This window comes from Aquarana catesbeiana, linkage group LG01 (genome assembly GCF_042186555.1).
Source record: "Aquarana catesbeiana isolate 2022-GZ linkage group LG01, ASM4218655v1, whole genome shotgun sequence".
In the NCBI taxonomy this organism is placed as follows: domain Eukaryota; kingdom Metazoa; phylum Chordata; class Amphibia; order Anura; family Ranidae; genus Aquarana; species Aquarana catesbeiana.
In genome coordinates this window covers 960,779,309-960,806,710 of record NC_133324.1, presented here as the reverse complement: position 1 = coordinate 960,806,710, position 27,402 = coordinate 960,779,309, and the positions used below count along the sequence as shown (strand labels likewise).

The following is a 27,402-nucleotide window of genomic DNA, read 5'->3' as shown; positions in this document are numbered from 1 at the left end:
AACATACCTGGGAACCACCATATCTGTGGGTATCCCTTGATGTTAATTCCCTATATACCTCAATCACCCATGAGTTCAGACGTAGAGCAGAGCAATACTTTCTCATCCAAGACTCACTCAAATCACAGACAAGCCCAATTTGTAATGGATGCCACTTATCTTTTTGTGTGTTTTTACACACAACTATTTTTCCTTATAAGGTGACTATTTTTTACAAATACAGGGCACAGCTATGGGGGCAAATTTTGCCCCTAGCTATGCAAATTTGACCATGGACCTATAGGAACACCAGTCTATCTGGAACAACAACCCCTATTCAAGAAATATAGTCTTTTTTTTGGTTGTTCTATTGATGATATCTTCATTTGAGATGGCCTCCGATTCTTGGTAGAGAAATCTGTTACATATTGGAACTCCAAACACCCTAGGCCTCTCATTTACATCTGTATGCGATCCAATCTGACCTTTTTGGATTTAAAATTGTGCCATGCGAAGCAGACTATATATGCAAACAATTGTTAAAACAACCACAGACAATTATTTTCTACAATTCCATAGCTACTACCATTCTATGTGGACAGCCAACATCCCAAAAGGTCAATTTCATTGACTTAAACATAATTGTACAAATAACAAATACTTGTCACAAGGTCACCTCCTGAAACAAAAGTTAAATGAAAAATGATATCCCACACCTTTAGTACATGAAGCATACACTGCTTCTAGGGGTAAACAATCTTCACTTAACATCAACCTCCTAAATAGACAATGGCCATGCCAGCAGGAGAGTCGGGTGAAAGATATAGTGCTGTGAAGGCTGTCGGAGGCCCTGAGGGGTACTCCCTAGTCTGGGGGGGTGACCTTGGGCTGGGGCTCAGGTGCTAGAAGTATCTTGCCATAACACTCTGAGGAAGCCCTTCCTGGAGACACGGGAGCAGGAAAGAGGAGAGCGAGAGTAGGTCACCACTACTGGGGGCTAATAAGAGGGAAGACTGCCACATCTAGACAGTTCTGCCTGAATACTGTGCTGTGCTTAAGTCTTCAACCTTTTCCTAGGAGATCTCTTGAGAGTCAGCTGGGTGGGCTGGTGAGAGTCAGTTTGGTAGGCTGCTGTGGAGAAGTTAGCCTGGAGGGCTAATGAAAGAGGCAGATGCAGCCAGGTGGGTTGGCAGTACCTGAAGCGGTGGTGCTGGGATCAGTGACCATAGAAAGGAATTGATGTGAAAGTATAAGCTGTGTCACTCCACTGTTCTACACTCATAGGTGCTGCGAGTCCCTGCCTGTAAGGGGCTGTGGTTACATTTGACTGGAGGCTGTCAGATCATCATAGAGTGACATAGCTGGAACAAGCAAGTGTGTTTTGAAGAAAGAAGTTGGAGCTGTATATAGAGACATGTATAAAATAAGAATGTCCCTTAAGTTTTGTTGTTGAATTCAAGTGGGCATCCCATAATCTCCCATCCCTATCCAAGTTATTAACCCTTAATAATTAACAAAAACAAAGTCACAGACTGTTCTCTGAATCTTCCTGGGAGTGCCTGTGAAATTCAGTGTGCCTGGCTGTGCAGGAGTGGGGGGTTCCAGTTTATCTGTGGCTCCTAAGGGGGTGCACTATGCTGAAAGGCTGGCTGGAGGCCAGGCTGGATCTGTGGGAGGAGTCCGGGGCTATATAGCCCTCCATTCACAGCCGGGTTAAGCGTCCGCTCGAGTTCCGGGTTGCCGACGTCACATCCGGTGGATTCAGTTCCTGTGTGTTTTCTTTCTGGGCTTCTAAGTGGAACGCGGCACCTCATAGCATTTATCCAGTCTGGTGGGTGGAAGGTAGGTGAGGGGGGCCCTCTTCGATGGCTTGGGGGGTGGCGGGGCAATGTGGCTTGTATATAGTATAGTATTATAGTATAACCGGTCCTGTGATGGGGCAGGGGGCGGAGCCTAACCACACGTATATGCTGTCATGCTTGCATCAGGAAAGGAAAATTACTGTTAGGTAAGTATAATTTTTTTTTTTTCTTTGGGGTGGGGGGGGGTCCTAGGCATTTTTTTTTCATTCTCATTGTAGGATGTGCTATTTACAAAGAAATTTACAAAGAATACATGATACCGTTTAAATTTCCAACAAAAGGACATTCATTGGCAGTTTATTTAAAAAAACAAAACAAAAAAAACCAAACAAAACCCACACAGACACCTCTAACTCAAACATGCCTCCTAAAATACACAGCAGACCCTTGGAGGGGTCATTATGCTTTAACACAATGCAGAGGTCAATCACATATCATTTGCTGGTTTGAGCAACAGTTTTCCTTAGTAAATGACAGCGCCGCTGCGGCACTTTATGTATATCCCAGAGGCAGGAACTGAAGGGTCTGCTATAAATTGGGGGAGACCCCCTGTGTTTTTTGTGGGGCTTCCCATTAACATCTCCATCCTTATATAGGGTCTGGTATAGATGACTGGAATCCCCAGTTGTTTAATTACTTCACCCGGGTTTACGTCATATGACGTTGGGGATTTGAAGTGGTGATATCTGAATGATGGGTGCAGCTGCAGGCATCATCCAGCTATTCTTTTCAGCAGGCAATTCCCCGCACAATATAAACATTCATAGCAGTTGTTTCACCGCTTGATTGTTTCTACAGGTGGCGGCAGGGGACGCCCCCCCCCCACCGCCTTCTGGTGCTTCTCCGTCTCACCCGTGCGATGGACGAGCCAGAGAATGAACCGGCCAGTTGCGGAAGTTCACCATAGAGCTGACCAAAGACCACATGGTGCCCGGTCATCTCTATGACTCTCAGGGGCTGGAAGCAATGCAATGACGTCACTTCCGGCGCCAGCAGATGTAAACACTGTCTTTTTTTGTTAAATTTTTTTTTTTTTTTTTAAATCTCAGGCTTTTCAGCCTAGAGGATAGATGTGGGGTCCTATAGACCCCACATTTCTCCATAAAGAGGACCTGTCATGCAATATTCCTTTTACAAAGGATGTTTACTATCCTTGTAAGAAAAATAAAAGTGATCAAAAATGTAAAAATTAAAAGGGAAAGTGTAAAAATAACCCCCGCCATCCCTGTGTGCTCGCATACAGAAACAAACGCATACGTAGGTTGCACCCGTACACTTAAACTACATTCAAACCTTACATGTGAGGTAACGCTGCAAACATTAGAATTAAAGCAATATTTCTAGCTCTATACCTTCTCTGGGACTCTAAACTTGTAAGCTGTAAAATATGTTAAAGCGTAGCTGATGGAGATTTTTAAGTAGAAAAGTTTGGTCCCATCCCAGGAGTGTGCACAATTTTAAAATGTTAGGTATCTATTTACTCGGCCTAGCATTATCTTTCACTTTATACAAAAAAAAAGGCTAACTTTAGAGTTGTTTTTTTTTTTCTTATTCATAAAAGTGTTTTTTTCCCAAAAATGTTTGCTATATATATATATATATATATACATATATATATATATATATATATATATATATATATATATATATATATATATATATATATATATATATATATATATATATATATATATGTGTGTTTGGGGTTCTTGAGTAATTTTCTAGAAAAAAAAAATGATGATTTTTGAAATGTTAGGAGAAGTGTCGGAATTGCTCCGGGTACAAAGTGGTTGAAAACAGAACAAAGCTGCTGGGAAAGATCATCTTTTCCTACAATTAAAACGTGCTTTCTTTTTGTAAATGTCGGTGTTCCTGTAGTAGGTTGCATACATTGTACAGATACAACACTTCACAAGCAGGGTCAGGTCACCCCCAGACTAGGGTTGCCACATCATCCCTCTAATCCAGGACACACATTAATTACACAGGTTCTGTGGTTGATTAAGTTGGTAATTAAACTCTTTTGGTGCCTTATCTGCATTAAATCAGCCTCAGAACCGGTTTAATTAATATGTGTCCTGGATTAAAAGGATTTTGTGGCAACACAACCCCAGACATGATGTTTAATGGGGGGTTTGCATATGTAATGTTTAAATAAGCGTTTATTAAAGCTCTTCCCAAACAAATTGAATTTTTAGATGTTTTTTTCTTTGCTGTGTGTCCCTAAGGGCAGTGCCCAGTTCTGCAACTAATGGCATTAAAAAAATTGCTTTGGTACATGTCTCCAAGGTCAGTGCCCAACCCCCATCTCATTTGTTTGACATTCTCTTACCTATTAGGTCAGGAAATGTCCAGAAATGTATTTTTAACATTCGGCTCCCATTGACTTCAAAGGGGTTCAAATTAGGCACACAAACCTGTTCACCGAACCCTGTTCAACCACCCCCCAGATGTGGTTGGTTCATCACTACCCACCACCTTTACTCTTTTTATTTATTTATTTTTAATTTGTGTGTGGTCATTTGGATGCAGAGTGGCTATATGTTCATTGGCCTTATACTGTAGACTGGGATTTCAATTTATATTGCCTCCTCTTCTATCTTATTCAACCTCCCTATGAATCTCACATCTACAGTAGGGATGAGCCGAACACCCCCCTGTTCGGTTCGCACCAGAACATGCGAACAGGAAAAAAATTCGTTCGAACACGCGAACACCGTTAAAGTCTATGGGACACGAACATGAATAATCAAAAGTGCTAATTTTAAAGGCTAATATGCAAGTTATTGTCAATAAAAGTGTTTGGGGACCTGGGTCCTGCCCCAGGGGACATGGATCAATGCAAAAAAAAGTTTTAAAAACGGCCGTTTTTTCAGGAGCAGTGATTTTAAAAATGCTTAAAGTCAAACAATAAAAGTGTAATATCCCTTTAAATTTCATACCTGGGGGGTGTCTATAGTATGCCTGTAAAGGGGCGCATGTTTCCCGTGTTTAGAACAGTCTGACAGCAAAATGACATTTTGAAGGAAAAAACTCATTTAAAACTACCGCGGCTATTGCATTGCCGACAATACACATAGAAGTTCATTGATAAAAACGGCATGGGAATTCCCCACAGGGCAACCCCGAACCAAAATTAAAAAAAAAAAATGATGTGGGGGTCCCCCTAAATTCCATACAAGGCCCTTCAGGTCTGGTATGGATATTAAGGGGAACCCCAGCCAAAATTTAAAAAAAAAATTGACGTGGGGTTCCCCCTAAATTCCATACCAGACCCTTCAGGTCTGGTATGGATTTTAAGGGGAACCCCGCGCCAAAAAAAAAAAAAAAAAACGGCGTGGGGTCCCCCTAAAAATCCATACCAGACCCTTATCCGAGCACGCAACCTGGCAGGCCGCAGGAAAAGAGGGGGGGACGAGAGTGCGGCCCCCCCCCCCTCCTGAACCGTACCAGGCCACATGCCCTCAACATTGGGAGGGTGCTTTGGGGTGCTTTGGGGGGCTACCCCAAAGCACCCTCCCAATGTTGAGGGCATGTGGCCTGGTACGGTTCAGGAGGGGGGGGGGCCGCACTCTCGTCCCCCCCTCTTTTCCTGCGGCCTGCCAGGTTGCGTGCTCGGATAAGGGTCTGGTATGGATTTTTAGGGGGACCCCACGCCGTTTTTTTTTTTTTTTTTTGGCGCGGGGTTCCCCTTAAAATCCATACCAGACCTGAAGGGTCTGGTATGGAATTTAGGGGGAACCCCACGTCAATTTTTTTTTTAAATTTTGGCTGGGGTTCCCCTTAATATCCATACCAGACCCGAAGGGCCTTGTATGGAATTTAGGGGGACCCCCACATCATTTTTTTTTTTTAATTTTGGTTCGGGGTTGCCCTGTGGGGAATTCCCATGCCGTTTTTATCAATGAACTTCTATGTGTATTGTCGGCAATGCAATAGCCGCGGTAGTTTTAAATGAGTTTTTTCCTTCAAAATGTCATTTTGCTGTCAGACTGTTCTAAACACGGGAAACATGCGCCCCTTTACAGGCATACTATAGACACCCCCCAGGTACGAAATTTAAAGGGATATTACACTTTTATTGTTTGACTTTAAGCATTAATAAAATCACTGCTCCTGAAAAAACGTCCGTTTTTAAAACTTTTTTTTGCATTGATCCATGTCCCCTGGGGCAGGACCCAGGTCCCCAAACACTTTTTATGACAATAACTTGCATATAAGCCTTTAAAATTAGCACTTTTGATTTCTCCCATAGACTTTTAAAGGGTGTTCCGCGGCATTCGAATTTGCCGCGAACACCCCAAATTGTTCGCTGTTCGGCGAACTTGCGAACAGCCAATGTTCGAGTAGAACATGAGTTCGACTCGAACTCGAAGCTCATCCCTAATCTACAGTAATCCACACTATTATTGTACAGGAGGAATTACAGAATTGTTTATTTCACAAGCAATTTATATTTCATATAGGCCTTGCAGGACCTTGGTGTGTTTTTTTTTTTCTTTTACCTAGAAGAGGTTTTCACAATACCATTCACTAGAAAAAAAAGATTTAATAAGACCCCTTTCACACTGGAGGCGTTTTTCAGGCACTTTAGCGCTAAAAATAGCGACTCTAAAGCGCCTGAAAAATGCCTCACCTGCAGTCCCAGTGCGAAAGCCTGAGTTCTTTTACACTGGGGCACTGCACTGGCAGGATGTTCAAAAAAGTCCTGCAAGCAGCATATCTTTGGGGCACTTTAGGAGCAATGTATACACCACTCCTAAAGGGCCCCTGCCCATTGAAATCAATGGGCAGCGCGCCGAAGCGCCCTGCAAAGTGCCGTGGTAGCGGTGCTTTAAACCCTATATTCGGACGCTAGCAGGGGTTAAAAGCGTGCCGCTAGTGGCAGAAAAGTACCTCTAAAATGAAGGAAAAGTGCCGCGCTGTCAGTATGAAAGGGCTCTAAAGGAAGAGAAAAGGGAGAAAAGAAAAACACAATACCTTCTCAGTGTACTTAAAAAAATATACTGTATTTAATTACCCCCACTCCTCCAGACTGACATCCACCCATCAAGACATTTTCCTAATTGCATAACTCCTCCAGGGTTGTCAGTTCAAACAGGAATTTAGGAGCTCACTGGATTTCTGGCATTATCAGCGGGTATTTTTGTGTATGGAGAAAATTCAAGAGCTCCACCCAGTGCACAGGAGGAGTAACTACTTATATATGTACAAGTTACATCCCCCCATGTACCAGGCAGGGGTCTTGTTCAACCCCTGGAAATAGTCCAGACTTGTCACCTAAAAAATATAAAGAAATATTGTTGGAGTAAAATAAAGAAAATTATTTGTGAACAGCAAACATGAATATAGAATTAATAATAAAAAAATGCACATGGTCAGTTCTGAAAGATTTCTTCCTCATAGAATGACTGACTATCCTGCAGTAAATAATGATATATGAAATGCTAAACATTTATAAGGTTACAGACACTGACTACATAGGTGTTTTGTGTAAATTAGAAAACCCTGGAATAGCTAATCTTAGTTAATGAGACAATAAACAAAAGGAATAGAGACCTAAATCATCCAAAAAGAAACCATCCTTTACTAGTTCTACTCTTCTAGATTGATAAAAACCAAACTCAGATTCCTGTGAATTACTCCACCAAATATGTAAAAAATGTTCTTGGCAATGTCATATTAAAATTAATCAGTAAATCATTTAAAATAATTAATCACAAAATGATAAGAACATACCCAACAAGAGTCCTGCTATTACCATTGTAAGCTAGAAGACCTTTTATATCAACCTACTTGATTCTAGTTTTGCTTTAATAATCTTAACTGCAAGGCTTAGCCCCACCACTCTGAGAATGGCTAACAAAAGTTATATGTGTCATTGGCATATCTCCCAACTTTCTGAGATGAAAGGGAAGGACAAATAGCACAAAGTATGTATGTATAAAATGTGCCAGTGCCATGTTTGCAATAGTTTAATCGCTGGATGAAAGATTTACTCCGCCACAAAATTATTTCTAATGAAATAGTACATTTCTTTGGAGATCTGTACAGCAGAAGAGGGACAACTGAGGAGGACAGAGGAATCTATTTCCAAAAAAAGAAGTAATCTCGCTGTATTCTTCGGATGAAGATTCCATGTCTTTAGTAACACAGGAATATTAGTGGGGATATAGACAAGAGTAGTGACTACACACTTTTTGAAGAACTGCTAGTGTGACATGGTCCTAAAAGTTGGAGTGGACTACAAAATACATATAGAATGTTATGATCAAATTATTTCACCAAGAAAGTCACATACCTGAGAAAAGTTGAACCTATGTGATGATGTTTTAGACGAACCATCACTCACCAATATTCCTCATCAAACATAAATTGGTGCCTCTGACATGTTGTCCTTCTGTGGCTCTGGAATCATCTCAGACTGAGATCCAGAGGGGTTTGTGGTCAGAAGCTAAGACAAAGCGCTGATAGTTGATGAGATGGATACACTGCTCTGTGACGTGTTCAGGTGGGAAGCCAATGTCAGCTCAGACTGGACTGAAGAAATCCTTTTAATGGAACCCCTCTCCTCTTGTATTAACCACTTGCTGACCGTAGGATGTCCTGGGATTGTGGGGGGTATATCTGAATGATGCCTGCAGCTAGAGACATCATTCAGATAGTCGTTTTCAGCCGGCGATTCCCTACACCATAAGAACGGTCATAGCAGCGGGTCAGCCGCTTGGTCGTTCATACGAGCAGCGAGAGGGGATGTCCCCCCCTCCTGCCGCCCTGCGGTGCTTCTATCGACTCACCTCTGCAATTGGTGAGTCGGAGAACGGATCCGCCGGCGCCGGATGTCCACCATAGAGATTTCCGGCAGACCAGATGGTCGCCAGAGTCTCTATGATTGTCGGAGGCCGAGCGCGATGCTATAATGTCACGCCCAGCCTCTGCATTCAAAAAAACGGCGCCGCTTCGGCTGGGAATCGGTGATCGTTTTATTTTTCTTTTGCTTTTAGGCTTCCCAGCCTAGAGGTGAGATGTGGTGTCTTATTGACCCCATATATCACTATAAAGAGGTCCTGTCATGCCACATTCATATTACAAGGGATATTTACACTCCTTGTAATAGGAATAAAAGTGATCAATTTTTTTTTTTTCAAAAAGTGTCGCACGCAGAAACGAACGCATACATAAGTCCCGCCCACATATGAAAACGGTGTTGAAACCACACATGTGAGGTGACGCCGCGAATGTTAGAGAAAGAGCAATAATTCTAGCCCTAGACCTCCTCTGTAACTCAAAACATGTAAGCAGTTAGAAATTTTAAAGCATTGTCTATGAGGATTTTTAAGTACCGAAGTTTGGCGCCATTTCACGAGCGTGTGCAATTTTGAAGCATGACATGTTAGATTTCTATTTACTCGGCGCAAATTCATCTTTCACATTATGCAAAAAAATTGGACTAACTTTACTGTTTTTTTTTTTTTTTTTTTTTTAAAGCATTTCCAAAAAAAAAAACGTGTTTGAAAAATTGCTACCGTGCAAGATAAAAAGTTGCAATGACTGCCATTGTATTTTCTAGGGTCTCTGCTAAAAAAGCATATATAATGTTTGGGGGTTCTGTGTAATTTTCTAGCAAAAAAAAATGATGATCTTTACATGTAGGAGTGAAGGGTCAGAATTGGCCGGGTTGGTAAGTGGTTAAAGTCAACTCTGGAGTTTCTTCTTTCCAGCTTTCACCCAGGTATTTTAAGACTACTGAAGTTTTACTTCTTTTGGCGCGATCAATTGCCAAAAGATCCAAAAACATTCTTTGTATGCCAGCAGGAACCTTTTCCCATGTTTCTGGAGGATTAACCTCCCGGAAATCATTTTGCCAGTCAACATACTGTTTATATGATTCATCATCAAGCATGGCCACCCGCCATGGAAACTCTCCTGTGACTAGGCAGTAAATGACAATACCAAATGCCCACACATCAAGGCTGCCATCTACAGCCAGTCCATCTGAAATGTTCAGGTTAAACATCTCTGGGGCCATGTAAGATTTGCTTCCACATCTTGCTCTAATAACTGTCTCTGTGACCTTAGTGAGTCCAAAGTCCGTGATCTTGACACAATGGCAGTCCTGGTCAAAAACAAGAACATTTTCTGGTTTGAGGTCCATGTGTACAAAACCTCTCTCAGATATAAATTCCAGAGCACTGGAAATCTGCACAGCACACCTCTTTGCTGCGTCTTCTGGAATTCCCACCTAGAAAAAATCCAAAAACATAATAGATGTTAAATACAGTAGGGGAGAATATAAGGATGAATAAAGTTTCAGTTAAAAGCATACATGTATGGCCATAAAGGTTTTCATTTATTTATTTTAGGCTAGGGATGGATTTTATTGTTGAACGTGTCACCCCCAGGGAGATTTGCTTTGTCTTAATTACAGTGGTCACCAAGACATTTAGAAAAAGTGATGGGAAATTCAAATTATTAGTTTTAACTTTTTTTTAAAGGATTTAATAAAGAATCGGCCATTCCTACAACTTAATGTACTTACATTTGGAAAGATCATGGAGAACAGATCTCCAACAGGTGCCAGTTCCTGGGCAAAAACAAAATAGTCAATGGTGGAGAAGAAGAAGCCAAAACATCCGATGATATTTTGATGAGAAGACAGTAAATATGAAATACTGAATTCATGGAGGAAAGACAGCTGACTGGTTTTGTCCTTATCCATAACCTTCATTGCCATTCTTTGACCTGTGAAAAAATGAAATAACTTAGATCAAGAACTAGAAATGTTCAATTGGTAATTTTTATATCTTTAACTTGAAAATATTCAATATTTTAAGAAGATATGCTCCTGCCAGATTGAGACTATATCATGCTTCATTAGAAGCTAAACTACTGCCTTACCAGCACTCAGCTGTACAAGAACTTCTCCAGATAGAGCCCACCTCATTTCTTGACTAGAGGACATCCAGCATCATATGATCCCCAGTCTGACTGTTCCCAACCCCTTCCTTTTATTCATTGGACTTAACATCACATGTGATCATAATCTATGGTGTTCTGCATACAAATACGGTCCATCTAGGAAAGCTCACTCTTCCAGACAGATATGTACCCATCAAGACATTTTGATATTTGCATAACTCCTCCCAAGAAACAGCCCAATAATTTTTCCAACATTAATATTTGAAACATTTTCTATTCATAACGATGTCATAATTTCACGTAATGGGCCATAGAAAAAGCCTGTATCTTGCAGATTGAATTTACATCCATATATACAGAGGTTACTGAAATAGCGGCTAGATTAATTCACTCACCTGTTTGCTTGTCGTTCACCAAGAATACATTTCCATAGCCACCTTTTCCAAGCTCCTCCTCAATGAGGAAGTACTCTTCAAAGTCGATCTGCTTTAGTTCTTGTGCATAGAAAGACACCATTCTGTCCAGAAGACCTTCCACATTATGATCAGCAGAGGCCATAGTGTCCTGCAGAGTAAAACATTAAAACTTGTTACATTAATAAGCAAAAAAAAAACCTTTGAAAATAAACTTTAGAAATGTGTCAAATATAAATACTGTTACCTGCAGTTATAAACCTATAAAAACAAAATGCGTAGTAGACCACCATATCTACATGTATAATATTTGGGAATACAAGTTGGACACTAAATATAGAGATTGAACACAACAGAAATATATTTAGTACAGCTAAAGGACCTTGAGCAAGTACCAAAAACAAAAGGAAAACCCAAGACATATAATACATAAATAAATAGCAGGATATATCCGGTAGCTTAGAGTTCAATTGTGTATGTGTGCATGGGGGGGGGGGGCTCTCTAGAACTGGGTCAAAAGACTCACTTTATCTTGAAGTGTACTTCAGGAAACATGTGGTGTATCTGCTGCCAGAAGCAGCTTGGTGACCTTCATATTTTTGGCAGATTCTGTCATTAAAAGACTAAACATACCATAAGGATGACCAACAAAAGATACCCTGCTTTCTTGTTGCCAACCAGCTATGCAGAGTTTCAGTTTCATTATAGAAAGTCAGGAGGATGAACACAGAGCTCAGCCAGATAGGAAGTGTAATTTTCATCAGAACTATCATGTAAAATATGGAAATGGTAGCTTCACCTTTTGTACTCAATAGAAGACAACAGAGGCCATGCTAAAGGCCATCAGAAGATATTACTGACACTTAAATCATTCTCCCCATAATGTTAAAGTCCTAGAATGACCCACAATAACCAAACACTCAATTTCCACATCCCTCTATTTTCAGGCACCCTTAATCATTTTCAAGGCATTTTTTTTGTACAGATTAGAATATACTTGTAAGACGAGCCTTATATAAATTATACATTACTTGGCCACAAAAACTCATCTGTTTCCCATTGTATTACGTCATACAAATTACAGCCTCAATTTTTATTACATATTCCATATTACTAACAACTTTTTCATCAGGGTGATCATGGCAAGCCTCCAATGTCTATCCTGTCTTTTCTATACATTGTATTACATATTATCTTATCCTGAACCTCAACCCATTGCCCATTTTCTCAGGAATTCATATATAGTTTTTTATATATTTTTTCACATACACCTCATACATCTCTGGAGAATTGCTATCAAAATGTTCAATAAATAATAAATATCCAATGATTGGTTAGAAAGTTCCTTACCTTAATGTTATGGGTATTCAGCGGTGATATAGTCGGGTTAATTTTTCTGAAAATTCTGTTCCTCTGCAGTTCAACACCGGACAACCAAATCTCCAGCTAGGCTGTAATAGATCAGTATACGGGAATCTCTGAATGTAGAGTCACTGATCAGAGAAGGGAGAGTTCTGCTTTATATAAGGGAGATGGGTGGGGAAGGCAGAGAATGAAGGAGTTCCATTGGCTGACTTCTAATGGAAATGCTGTGTAAATAACCCCGCATTGTTTTTGCCAATTTGCACATAAACAGGTTTTCTACAGAACAGGTGATAAAATTAAACACGCTGAAACCGAATTTTTTTTTAAACTTTTAAATTTTTAGTTTTTGAGTTTTAAATTTAAACTTTCCACCATATTAACTAGAAAATGGTAATTTTTGGTTTTATATATTTTTTTTTAATCTAATTCTAGTTTGAGTAACTAATACATGATGGCGTACTAACCAGATATTTATAGAGAAAAAAATGTAACATTGGCTGTATAGGTTCTTGCGGGTTATTTTGTGCCATTATATCTTATTTCTAATAATATTGTACACCAATAAGTTTAGTTAAAAAGGGACTTTATTGAAAAAAATAAAAAATAAAAATTGCTATATCAATATAAAAATATATTTATGAAGATTAAAAGGACCTGTCAGGATTGGACTATTGGAGCTGCCATGTCTGGGCATTTTTCTAGAGATTCATCTCCAAACATCCTGATTATGTCTTCATTACTTGGTTAGTCACTGACCTAGAACAATTATGTGTATATCTAGTAATAGAAAATATCATACTGACATGATGTTCTGGGTGAATGACAAATTAAGTATCGAGACAAGGATGGCAAAAATCATTAGCTAGCGCCTTCAAAAGCAACAATCTTTTAAAAATGCTGCTGCTTCTGAATACCCATTAAAAAAAAAAAAAAAAAAAAAAAAGGTTTATACATAACTATTCTAACCATTAACACAACAGTAGAGTTTGCCATGGCATTAGGAAGCCTTAAATCATAGTTTCACTACAGAATGAACTCATTGGCAAAAACTATGAATTTCTTTAACTGCTGGAAACTTAATTTCCACGAGAAGAGAATTAGTCTAGATCAGCTTTTCATGTCCAGGGTTCCATGTGTATATAAGGTTCCTCCAGAGGTCACTAAGGGTTCCTTGACCAAAAAGGAATTTCTACTTTGATGATAAGTAGCAACCAACACCATTGATCTTTCTAGATATCTGTAAGGAAGATTCTTCTCACTGACCACAAATATAGGGATCATTTATTCCACCAACCATTACACTAAGGTACACAGAGCTTTGGATATAATAGTCTTTAGAAGGGGATCTCTGAGATTTGAAAAGTAATCTCGGGGCTTCCTCCATTTTGAAGAGTTTGAGAAAGGATGGTTTGGATAATCCAAAATTTTTTTTATACATTTATATAGGAGAAACATACATTATATGTGATCAGTTTAAAATAAAACTAAACATAAGGGACCACATGGCTCTTGCTATAATGTAGCACGATATGTAAGCACATTATTTTAAAACATTATAGAAAAAATATGATGTCCATGCTGCACCTAGTCGCTCTATTGCCACCTTCTTCCGTCTTCTGGGTCCAGAGTCTTTAGCGGCTGGGTTTGATGTAACTTTGTTTTGGCACCTATTCCTGCTATGCAGAGATTGCTTGTTGAGTTGTTCTGTGTGGCAGTCAGTGTACAATTCAGAAAATAAAATCTAGTAGACAAGGAAAGAGCTTCAGTAGCACAAGAGCTATATGGTGTCTCTTCTGACATTAAAAACTACCTGCTAGCATTTATTTTTCAAACAAAGGTGTTTAACTTTGCTTCAAGTAGAATAAAAATGCTGATATTTACAAGAAGGGAGTCACAATGACTCATTCTATGTAGAGAATATGATTCTATCTTGTCATTTTTTGTTTTACTTCTTCTCACCTCAAAGTTTTACCAGCCTGAATAGACTGTATAAAAGCAATACTCTTTCTATGTAGCTTCCCCTTTATGTCACATGCTGTTCATCAGAAATGCCTACTGCATGGGGATGGCCACTAAAAGAAGAACCTGAAAATCTAAAATGTAGTGAAAAATATAAACCAGCAACCATTTAAACATTTGGATAATTATAAAATACAAATGAGATTGTGTTATTCACTAAAAATAGACTTTTAGCTTTGCTTAAAATATTTGACCATGACTATCCACAGAAAATAGAGAGAACTGTCACACCCTGGACACAAAGGATCACCTCAATGGTCATGGGCTAGTGAATTGATATGTTAAAGAGGAGGTAGAATACCAGGCTCAGGTGTGGCTGCCACTACGGTTTCCATCACAATGACCATGTTTATGGCAGCCAACCTGCATTGTTGGGACTGGTGGGGTCCATCAGTGACCCTCAGGAAATGCCAAATTTGCATGATAATCTCAGAATAGGAAGGGACCTCCATTGTCTAGATTTTTGGATCTCATTATACAGTGTGTGTATATATATATATATATATATATATATATATATATATATATATATATATATATATATATATCATGTTTGGTAGTTTTAAGCAATTTTCTAGCAAAAAAATATTAAGTTGTTTGTTTTGATATTGTAACGTTATTACAATATCAAAAAAGCCAAATCCTAGATCAAACTGGATTCACGAAGGGAAGAGAGACTAGGGATAATATAATAAAAACTTGCACTTTGGTGGAATATGTTCAGAGAACCGCCATCCCGCTATGTCTTCTGGCCATTGATGCGGAGAAAGCATTTGACAGAGTGGGATGGCGGTTCTTGGAGGAAACACTAATCCAGATAGGAGTGGGTCCCAAAATGCTTAGTAGGATCCTTGCATTGTACTCCAACTCAAGAGCTAAGGTAAGAGTAAATTGAATATTATCAGAATATATACAAATATCAAATGGAACCCGACAGGGATGTCCCCTTTCCCCTTCATTATATATATTGGTAATGGAACATCTTATCACGGCAATAAGAAAAAATAAGGATATTAATGGGATAAAGATCAAAGATATAGAATATAAGTCGGCCGTATATGCAGACGATTTGTTAATATATGTAACGAATCCTATCATAACAATTCCAAACTTAATAAAATAATTTAAAAGATTTGGGGAATTAAGTAACTTTAAAGTAAATTATGATGACTCAGAGGTACTAAATATATCATTATTAAGAAAAAAAAAACATACACACTTTTGCAAAAAGATTTTCCATTTAAATGGAATTAAGAAGCAACTAAATATCTAGGAATATTTATTCCTGAGAACCTGAATCAACTACAGGAGTTGAATTACAATGCAGCGATCCGAAAAGTAATTCAACTATTACAAAAATTTGATAAAATAACATATTCATGGATGGGAAGAATTAACATAATAAAAATGGATATATTACTAAAGATATTATACATTTTTCAAACAGTTCCCCTAGTCCCTCCTAAGAAACTGATGATGGAACTGAGAAAAGCAATAGTGAGCTTTATTTGGGCTCATAAAACCCCTCGAATAAAGAGAGAAATTTTAATTAGAAATAAAAAAAATGGAGGTTTATCATTACCAGATTTTACAAAATACTTACAAGCAGCATCATTAACTAGCATTATTGACTGGCATCATAATAAGGAAACTAAACAATAGGTAAATCTAGAAGAGGAATTAATAGGACCACAACTTAGGTTCCTGCCTTGGATTAAACCCCATTTAAGACCAAAGAAAAAAGAGTTAACAATTTTTGTAAATGCTACATTAAAAATATGGGATACTATAATAAAAAAGGGGGAAACTTTCCACTATGACTGGTCCTATGACACCTTTGTTCTCCAACCCTGAATTTCCGGCAGCTTTAGAAACCACAAATTACTTAAAATGGAATATTGTGGAGAACGCAAGGGTGGAACAGTTCCTAGTGGATGGTAAACTACCAAAATTGCAGGACTTGGGCAAATGGTTACAATATTATCAATTAAACACATTCATTGAGTGAAAAATACCTTTGTTAAATAGACCAAAAACAAAATTTGAAAAAAAATATTAGCAGAGGAACAAGAATCAACTAAAAAATGATCAAAGATATATAACTTATTACTCCCCTCTGGTTCCCTTAGAGAATTAATAGGAATGAAGAAATGGGAAAAGGAAAAAGAAAATCCTATATCAGAGGAGGAATGGGAGAACATCTTTGAAATAATACATAAATCATTTATAGCAAATAAATATTAAGAAAGAAATTATAAGATCGCAACGAGATGGTATTGGAGCCCAGTAGCTTTAAATATAGTTAACAAAGTTAATACAGAAACGTGTTGGAGATGTAAGGTAGAAAGAGGGACTATGGATCATGTATGGTACAGTTGTCAAGGAGTGAGGAGCTTCTGGGACAAAATATTTGAGATATATCAGAAAGTGTCAGGAGTAGAAAGGAGTCCAAATATGAGCACCTCGTTGTTTTCCCTTACATCAGATACAATAAGGGTAATCAAAATAGATATTCTTCACCACATGACAACTGCAGCTAGAACAATTATAGCGCAAAATTGGAAAAAAAAAAAACAATTAAGCCAACTGTGTTGGAATGGATATGTGAAATGACACATATATGGAAAAACAGATAAGAGAAGAAGGGTATGTAGGGGGTCAGATGCCAGAAATATGGCAAAAATGGGAGGAATTTCGGTCATCGAATAGATTGATGGAGTATTTAAAATTGGAGGGGAATGGGAAGAATATGGGATGAAAGGGAAGTAAGAAGGGGGAGGGAACGAAGAAGGGGGAGGAAAGGAAAAAAAAAAAAAAAAGGAAGGGGAGGGAATTTTTTTTTTTTTTGAATGTTTGGATGTATGTATGAGCAATAGGAAATGCATGTTTTGGGGTATATATGAATAATAGGAATTTAGTTAGATGATTCTATAGAAACAGGAGGAAGTGGGTATCATTAAGATTATTTATTATGTAAAAGGAATTTTTAATGTATGTATTTTTGAAGATGGTATGATGTGTATTACTTGTCTTTAAAAAAAAAAAAATAATAAAAAGAAGATTGATAACAAAGAAGCCAAATCCTGGTATAGACCTAATCACTACTGATATTACACATGACAATTCACGAGATTCTACGTGCCTACTAGTGCACTTGGAGGACCTTTACACAGATGACAATTAAGTGTATGTAGCCTTACTCACACCTCTCCTCCAGTACAACACACAGCAATTAGAACTAAATCTATCTTTAACCCTACGCATGTGAAGGGACCTTACATGCAAAATTTCTACAAGAGGTCTACTCTGAGATCCTACAAACCTCTACTCACTCTCCTGCATATTCCAATCTCACCCCAAAAGGAAAACTAGCTCTCAACAGTCTATCTAATCATTTCAGTATCATTATCTAACCAGCTGACAAAAGTGGAGGGATTGTTGTACAAGACAGGGATCAAACCCTGAAGAAGCACATATAATCTAATATCGGATACCAACAACTATATTTGACTACAATATGATACCCTATCCCAGTATAGTGAAGAAGCATAAACATTGGTCAACAATGCACCAAGTGAGGGCATCATCAACAAGGCAGGAGCCTCTTTTTTGAAAATAGAATGCTATAGTATGCCATATGCCCCGTACACACGATCACACATTCCGACAACAAAATCCATGGATTTTTTCCAACGGATCCGTGTACAGGGCATTATATTTACCACCTACCCAAAATCCACAAAAGTCTTCAAAATCCCCCCCAGGTGTTGTCCCATTGTTGCAGCCAAGGAAAGCGTCACTTCCTTAAGCTCCTGGCCCAAAACCTATCAGTATATATATGTATAATCAGATGGGATTGATGCACTTAAAATGTATTAGAAAAATATATCAATTCAAATTCCATTCAGTGTTAAAAGCATAACGGTTTCGGGCTTTACCGATAGTGTCCTTCTTCAGAATCAGACACATACAATGATCTTAAGTATATATACACACACACACACACATTTTTCTCTCATATGGGATCAATCATGCACTAAAGAAGAACAAACCCTTATAGTGAATATATATATATATATATATATATATATATATATATATATATATATATATATATATATATATACACACACATACATTCACTATTTGTATTTATTCTTCTTTAGTGCATATCGAATGTAATGAGAAAGGCGATAGCACCTGAATGACCCATAATCCCATATGAGAGAAGAGGGTGTATATATATATATATATATATATATATATATAAATAGTGACGGTATGTGAGGCGATATAGTGGATAATCGCTATATTTCACCTCACATTCGTTCTGTTGTAAGGGATTGAATCAGAATCCGGCCCGGGTTTTTCCAGCCTATGTGGCAGGCTAGATTCCGGTCTGGATGTTCTTGTCCACTTGAGCCCACACCCTGGTGGACTTTAAAAAACAAGGAAGAGAGCTCAACAAGGCTCTGGTTTTGAGTCTCAGGAAGGAACCTGAATGAGAGGAGCTCTGGCTATTGGACTATAAGGTTTGCTTTACCGCAAATATTGTGGGTGACGGGACCAGCCCTGCACTGTCTAGAGAGGCGACGGTTTAGTTAGCGCTGGACGGCAAGGATTTACTTTACTGTTTTGTTAATTTTTATTTTGCAAACATCCTTGTAAATAAACCTGGCATCCGCCAGATTTTTTAGAAAATGCCCGTTTGCTGGCTGTCCTTCAGAAAAGGTGATCCCCACGAGCTAAATCTTCCCACATTATATATAACTATATATAGATAGATAGATAGATAGATAGATAGATAGATAGATAGATAGATAGATAGATAGATAAGCTTGTAAAGATCACTATCATTGCATGTGTCTTATTCTGAAGGGCGCTATCTGTATAGCCCAAAACTATCATGTTTTTAACACTGAATGGAATTTGAATTTACATTGGAGCATGTGCACTCCACCCTCAACACTTGTTATACTGTGTGTGTGTATATATAGAACACACACAAACACATATGATGGTATCCACCTTGTAGACATCTTGAAAACATACCTGGGAACCACCATATCTGTGGGTATCCCTTGATGTTAATTCCCTATATACCTCAATCACCCATGAGTTCAGACGTAGAGCAGAGCAATACTTTCTCATCCAAGACTCACTCAAATCACAGACAAGCCCAATTTGTAATGGATGCCACTTACCTTTTTGTGTGTTTTTACACACAACTATTTTTCCTTATAAGGTGACTATTTTTTACAAATACAGGGCACAGCTATGGGGGCAAATTTTGCCCCTAGCTATGCAAATTTGACCATGGACCTATAGGAACACCAGTCTATCTGGAACAACAACCCCTATTCAAGAAATATAGTCTTTTTTTTGGTTGTTCTATTGATGATATCTTCATTTGAGATGGCCTGCGATTCTTGGTAGAGAAATCTGTTACATATTGGAACTCCAAACACCCTAGGCCTCTCATTTACATCTGTATGCGATCCAATCTGACCTTTTTGGATTTAAAATTGTGCCATGCGAAGCAGACTATATATGCAAACAATTGTTAAAACAACCACAGACAATTATTTTCTACAATTCCATAGCTACTACCATTCTATGTGGACAGCCAACATCCCAAAAAGTCAATTTCATTGACTTAAACATAATTGTACACATAACAAATACTTGTCACAAGGTCACCTCCTGAAACAAAAGTTAAATGAAAAATGATATCCCACACCTTTAGTACATGAAGCATACACTGCTTCTAGGGGTAAACAATCTTCACTTAACATCAGCCTCCTAAATAGACATGGGCCATGCCAGCAGGAGAGTCGGGTGAAAGATATAGTGCTGTGAAGGCTGTCGGAGGCCCTGAGGGGTACTCCCTAGTCTGGAGGGGTGACCTTGGGCTGGGGCTCAGGTGCTGGAAGTATCTTGCCATAACACTCTGAGGAAGCCCTTCCTGGAGACACGGGAGCAGGAAAGAGGAGAGCGTGAGTAGGTCACCACTACTGGGGGCTAATAAGAGGGAAGACTGCCACATCTAGACAGTTCTGCCTGAATACTGTGCTGTGCTTAAGTCTTCAACATTTTCCTAGGAGATCTCCTGAGAGTCAGCTGGGTGGGCTGGTGAGAGTCAGCTGGGTGGGCTGGTGAGAGTCAGTTTGGTAGGCTGCTGTGGAGAAGTTAGCCTGGAGGGCTAATGAAAGAGGCAGATGCAGCCAGGTGGGTTGGCAGTACCTGAAGCGGTGGTGCTGGGATCAGTGACCACAGAAAGGAATTGATGTGAAAGTATAAGCTGTGTCACTCCACTGTTCTACACTCATAGGGGCTGCGAGTCCCTGCCTGTAAGGGGCTGTGGTTACATTTGACTGGAGGCTGTCAGATCATCATAGAGTGACATAGCTGGAACAAGCAAGTGTGTGTTGAAGAAAGAAGTTGGAGCTGTATATAGAGACATGTATAAAATAAGAATGTCCCTTAAGTTTTGTTGTTGAATTCAAGTGGGCATCCCATAATCTCCCATCCCTATCCAAGTTATTAACCCTTAATAATTAACAAAAACAAAGTCACAGACTGTTCTCTGAATCTGCCTGGGAGTGCCTGTGAAATTCAGTGTGCCTGGCTGTGCAGGAGTGGGGGGTTCCAGTTTATCTGTGGCTCCTAAGGGGGTGCACTATGCTGAAAGGCTGGCTGGAGGCCAGGCTGGATCTGTGGGAGGAGTCCGGGGCTACATAGCCCTCCATTCACAGCCGGGTTAAGCGTCCGCTCGAGTTTCGGGTTGCCGACGTCACATCTGGTGGATTCAGTTCCTGTGTGTTTTCTTTCTGGGCTTCTAAGTGCAACGCGGCACCTCATAGCGTTTATCCAGTCTGGTGGGTGGAAGGTAGGTGAGGGGGGCCCTCTTCGATGGCTTGGGCAATGTGGCTTGTATATAGTATAGTATTATAGTATAACCGGTCCTGTGATGGGGCAGGGGTATTGTAGGATGTGCTATTTACAAAGAAATGTACAAAGAATACATGATACCGTTTAAATTTCCAACAAAAGGACATTCATTGGCAGTTTATTTAAAAAAACAAAACAAAAAAAAACAAACAAAACCCACACAGACACCTCTAACTCAAACACGCTTCCTAAAATACACAGCAGACCCTTGGAGGGGTCATTATGCTTTAACACAATGCAGAGGTCAATCATATATCATTTGCTGGTTTGAGCAACAGTTTTCCTTAGTAAATGACAGCGCCGCTGCGGCACTTTATGTATATCCCAGAGGCAGGAACTGAAGGGTCTGCTATAAATTGGGGGAGACCCCCTGTGTTTTTTGTGGGGCTTCCCATTAACATCTCCATCCTTATATAGGGTCTGGTATAGATGACTGGAATCCCCAGTTGTTTAATTACTTCACCCGGGTTTACATCATATGACGTTGGGGATTTGAAGTGGTGATATCTGAATGATGGGTGCAGCTGCAGGCATCATCCAGCTATTCTTTTCAGCAGGCAATTCCCTGCACAATATAAACATTCATAGCAGCTGTTTCACCGCTTGATTGTTTCTACAGGTGGCGGCAGGGGACGCCCCCCCCACCGCCTTCTGGTGCTTCTCCGTCTCGCCCGTGCGATGGACGAGCCAGAGAATGAACCGGCCAGTTGCGGAAGTTTACCATAGAGCTGACCAAAGACCACATGGTGCCCCGTCATCTCTATGACTCTCAGGGGCTGGAAGCAATGCCATGACGTCACTTCCGGCGCCAGCAGATGTAAACACTCTCTTTTTTTGTTAATTTTTTTTTTTTTAATCTCAGGCTTTTCAGCCTAGAGGAGAGATGTGGGGTCCTATAGACCCCACATTTCTCCATAAAGAGGACCTGTCATGCAATATTCCTTTTACAAAGGATGTTTACTATCCTTGTAATAAAAATAAAAGTGATCAAAAATGTAAAAATTAAAAGGGAAAGTGTAAAAATAACCCCCGCCATCCCTGTGTGCTCGCATACAGAAACAAACGCATACGTAGGTTGCACCCGTACACGTAAACTACATTCAAACCTTACATGTGAGGTAACGCTGCAAACATTAGAATTAAAGCAATATTTCTAGCTCTAGACCTTCTCTGGGACTCTAAACTTGTAAGCTGTAAAATATGTTAAAGCGTAGCTGATGGAGATTTTTAAGTAGAAAAGCTTGGTCCCATCCCAAGAGTGTGCACAATTTTATATATATATGTGTGTGTGTGTGTGTTTGGGGGTCTTGAGTAATTTTCTAGCAAGAAAAATGATGATTTTTTAAATGTCATCTTTTCCTGCAATTAAAACGTGCTTTCTTTTTGTAAATGTCGGTGTTCCTGTAGTAGGTTGCATACATTGTACAGATACAACACTTCACAAGCAGGGTCAGGTCACCCCCCAGACTAGGGTTGCCACATCATCCCTCTAATCCAGGACACACAATAATTACACAGGTTCTGTGGTTGATTAAGTTGGTAATTAAACTCTTTTGGTGCCTTGTCTGCATTAAATCAGCCTCAGAACCGGTTTAATTAATATGTGTCCTGGATTAAAAGGATTTTGTGGCAACACAACCCCAGACATGATGTTTAATGGGGGGTTTGCATATGTAATGTTTAAATAAGCGTTTATTAAAGCTCTTCCCAACAAAATTGAATTTTTAGATGTTTTTTCTTTGCTGTATGTCCCTAAGGGCAGTGCCCAGTTCTGCAACTAATGGCATTAAAAAAATAGCTTTGATACATGTCTCCAAGGTCAGTGCCCAACCCCCATCTCATTTGTTTGACATTCTCTTGCCTATTAGGTCAGGAAATGTCCAGAAATGTATTTTTAACATTCGGCTCCCATTGACTTCAAAGGGGTTCAAATTAGGCACACAAACCTGTTCACCGAACCCTTTTCAACCACCCCCCAGGTGTGGTTGGTTCATCACTACCCACCACCTTTACTCTTTTTATTTATTTATTTTTAATTTGTGTGTGGTCATTTGGATGCAGAGTGGCTATATGTTCATTGGCCTTATACTGTAGACTGGGATTTCAATTTATATTGCCTCCTCTTCTATCTTATTCGACTTCCCTATGAATCTCACATCTACAGTAATCCACACTATTATTGTACAGGAGGAATTACAGAGTTGTTTATTTCACAAGCAATTTATATTTCATATAGGCCTTGCAGGACCTTGGTGTGTTTTTTTTTTTCTTTTACCTAGAAGAGGTTTTCACAATACCATTCACTAGAAAAAAAAAGATTTAATAAGACCCCTTTCACACTGGAGGCGTTTTTCAGGCACTTTAGCGCTAAAAATAGCGACTGTAAAGCGCCTGAAAAATGCCTCACCTGCAGTCCCAGTGCGAAAGCCCGAGTTCCTTTACACTGGGGCGCTGCACTGGCAGGACATTCAAAAAAGTCCTACAAGCAGCATATCTTTTGGGCACTTTAGGAGCAATGTATACACCACTCCTAAAGGGCCCCTGCCCATTGAAATCAATGGGCAGCGCGCCGAAGCGCCCTGCAAAGTGCCGTGGTAGCGGTGCTTTAAACCCTATATTCGGACGCTAGCAGGGGTTAAAAGCGTGCCCCTAGTGGCAGAAAAGTACTTCTAAAATGACAGAAAAGTGCCGCGCTGTCAGTATGAAAGGGCTCTAAAGGAAGAGAAAAGGGAGAAAAGAAAAACACAATACCTTCTCAATGTACTTAAAAAAATATACTGTATTTAATTACCCCCACTCCTCCAGACTGACATCCACCCATCAAGACATTTTCCTAATTGCATAACTCCTCCAGGGTTGTCAGTTCAAACAGGAATTTAGGAGCTCACTGGATTTCTGGCAGGATCAGCGGGTATTTTTGTGTATGGAGAAAATTCAAGAGCACCACCCAGTGCACAGGAGTAGTAACTACTTATATATGTACAAGTTAAATCCCCCATGTACCAGGCAGGGGTCTTGTTCAACCCCTGGAAATAGTCCAGACTTGTCACCTAAAAAATATAAAAAAATATTGTTGGAGTAAAATAAAGAAAATTATTTGTGAACAGCAAACATGAATATAGAATTAATAATAAAAAAATGCACATGGTCAGTTCTGAAAGATTTCTTCCTTATAGAATGACTGACTATCCTGCAGTAAATAATGATATATGAAATGCTAAACATTTATAAGGTTACAGACACTGACTACATAGGTGTTTTGTGTAAATTAGAAAACAGCCCTGGAATAGCTAATCTTAGTTAATGAGACAATAAACAAAAGGAATAGAGACCTAAATCATCCAAAAAGAAACCATCCTTTACTAGTTTTACTCTTCTAGATTGCTAAAAAACAAACTCAGGTTCCTGTGAATTACTCCACCAAATATGTAAAAAATGTTCTTGGCAATGTCATATTAAAATTAATCAGTAAATCATTTAAAATAATTAATCACAAAATGATAAGAACATACCCAACAAGAGTCCTGCTATTACCATTGTAAGCTAGAAGACCTTTTATATCAACCTACTTGATTCTAGTTTTGCTTTAATAATCTTAACTGCAAGGCTTAGCCCCACCACTCTGAGAATGGCTAACAAAAGTTATATGTGTCATTGGCATATCTCCCAACTTTCTGAGATGAAAGGGAAGGACAAATAGCACAAAGTATGTATGTATTAAATGTGCCAGTGCCATGTTTGCAATCGTTTAATCGCTGGATGAAAGATTTACTCCGCCACAACATTATTTGTAATGAAATAGTACATTTTTTTGGAGATCTGTACACAGAAGAGGGACAATTGAGGAGGACAGAGGGATCTATTTCCAAAAAAAGAAGTAATCTCGCTATATGCTTCGGATGAAGATTCCATGTCTTTAGTAACACAGGAATATTAGTGGGGATATAGACAAGAGTAGTGACTACACACTTATTGAAGAACTGCTAGTGTGACATTGTCCTAAAAGTTGGAGTTGACTACAAAATACATATAGAATGTTATGATCAAGTTATTTCCCCAAGAAAGTCACATACCTGAGAAAAGTTGAACCTATGTGATGATGTTTTAGACGAGCCATCACTCACCAATATTCCTCATCAAACATAAATTGGTGCCTCTGACATGTTGTCCTTCTGTGGCTCTGGAATCACCTCAGACTGAGATCCAGAGGGGTTTGTGGTCAGAAGCTGAGACAAGGCGCTGATAGTTGATGAGATGGATACACTGCTCTGTGACGTGTTCAGGTGGGAAGCCAATGTCAGCTCAGACTGGACTGAAGAAATCCTTTCAATGGAACCCCCCTCCTCTTGTATTAACCACTTGCTGACCGTAGGACGTCCTGGGATTGTGGGGGTACATCTGAATGATGCCTGCAGCTAGAGACATCATTCAGATAGTCGTTTTCAGCCGGCGATTCCCTACACCATAAGAACGGTCATAGCAGCGGGTCAGCCGCTTGGTCGTTCTTACGAGCAGCGAGAGGGGATGTCCCCCCCTCCTGCCGCCCTGCGGTGCTTCTACCGACTCACCTCTGCAATTGGTGAGTCGGAGAACGGATCCGCCGGCGCCGGATGTCCACCATAGAGATTTCCGGCAGACCAGATGGTCGCCAGAGTCTCTATGATTGTCGGAGGCCGGGCGCAATGCTATAATGTCACGCACAGCCTCTGTGTTAGAAGATTTTAAGTTCATTATTATTTTAGGTGATAAAGGTTTCTGAAAAAATATATGAAACACACAAATGTTATATGTAATTTGTGATGGTTTCTGAAGGTTAACAGTATGGAGGACAGAGGACAGAGGAGTGATTTAGCTGGGTAGATATTTCTATTTTGAGTTGCTATGTCAGGACAATGGGTGGAGTAATGTTGCTTATCTTTAGACTATAGCCATTTAAAGTATATATGCAAATATGGGTGTTACTAGGATATGCTGACATAACATTTTGAAACAGTATAAGAATGGATCAGATTCATGGTAGAATAGGAATGGAGTAGGGTTAACAAGAGGGAAGTAACCCAACACTTTGGAGAATGTAACATCAAGATGTCTCTTCCTCCTCCTCCTTCTGAGACCATCACCATGCCACATGTTATCGATGTAAGTCTGGTCTTGGCTTATCTTTCTGAACAAATAAACAACCTTTCTGGAAGCATCGTATGAACGAAGGATTCTTCAATTTCTACTAAGAAACTAATTCCTAAAAGTAAGTTGGAAATGCGGCCTTGGACAAAGTACATAAACATATCTCCTATACACCCTACCCTCTAGGAGAGAGGACACTGATATTTATATAACATATAACACAAAGACATTGCTATACATCCAGAAACGCCCCTGAGAATAAGAATTGATAATATCTAGAATTATTACACCATTTCTACATTTTTTACATTGGCGATTGCCAGCCAGTCCAGTTTTTTTTCCCTGCTCCTCGACAAAGGGGGGAGACCAACACAATTTTGTGATTGATCAAGTCTCGGGAAAAAACGATCAAAGAACCTAGAAGGAGGCGTTTGCGTCAGATGTGGACAACAGTTCAGTAAAGTCGAGGGTGAGTTTTTCTATGTCTGTTTTCTCACCTCTAGCCAAAGTTTGTAACTTTGAAAAAAAACAAAAAAAAGGAAGACCCAGCCTACGAAGTTGATTGACAAGGCCATTTGGACGGTATGCTTCAAGCTATTGTTGGAAATCCAAGACTTTGTTTGTGAAAACGTAACGTTACGTACGTGAAGATTTCTGCCAAGGTTAGTTCCTAAGAAGGTGAGAAAGTCTCACATAAGAAAATATTGGGTAGTTGCCCAATAAGAAAAAATGTTGAATCAGGAACTGAGACTTCACGTTATTTGAAAAAG

At 39.4% G+C, this 27,402-nt stretch overlaps 1 protein-coding gene across 1 annotated transcript in view; it reads right to left on the bottom strand.

The window, feature by feature from the left end:
• LOC141128630 (serine/threonine-protein kinase SBK1-like) overlaps positions 1–11,318 on the bottom strand; it is a 29,140-nt gene extending 17,822 nt beyond the window's left edge. The window contains exons 1-3 of the mRNA XM_073616031.1: positions 11,156–11,318; positions 10,381–10,583; positions 9,589–10,083 (exon numbers count right to left, since the gene is read on the bottom strand). Coding sequence (XP_073472132.1) covers positions 9,589–10,083; positions 10,381–10,583; positions 11,156–11,318 — 861 coding nt within the window. The remainder of the gene's footprint in view (positions 1–9,588; positions 10,084–10,380; positions 10,584–11,155) is intronic.
• Positions 11,319–27,402: the final 16,084 nt, after the last annotated feature.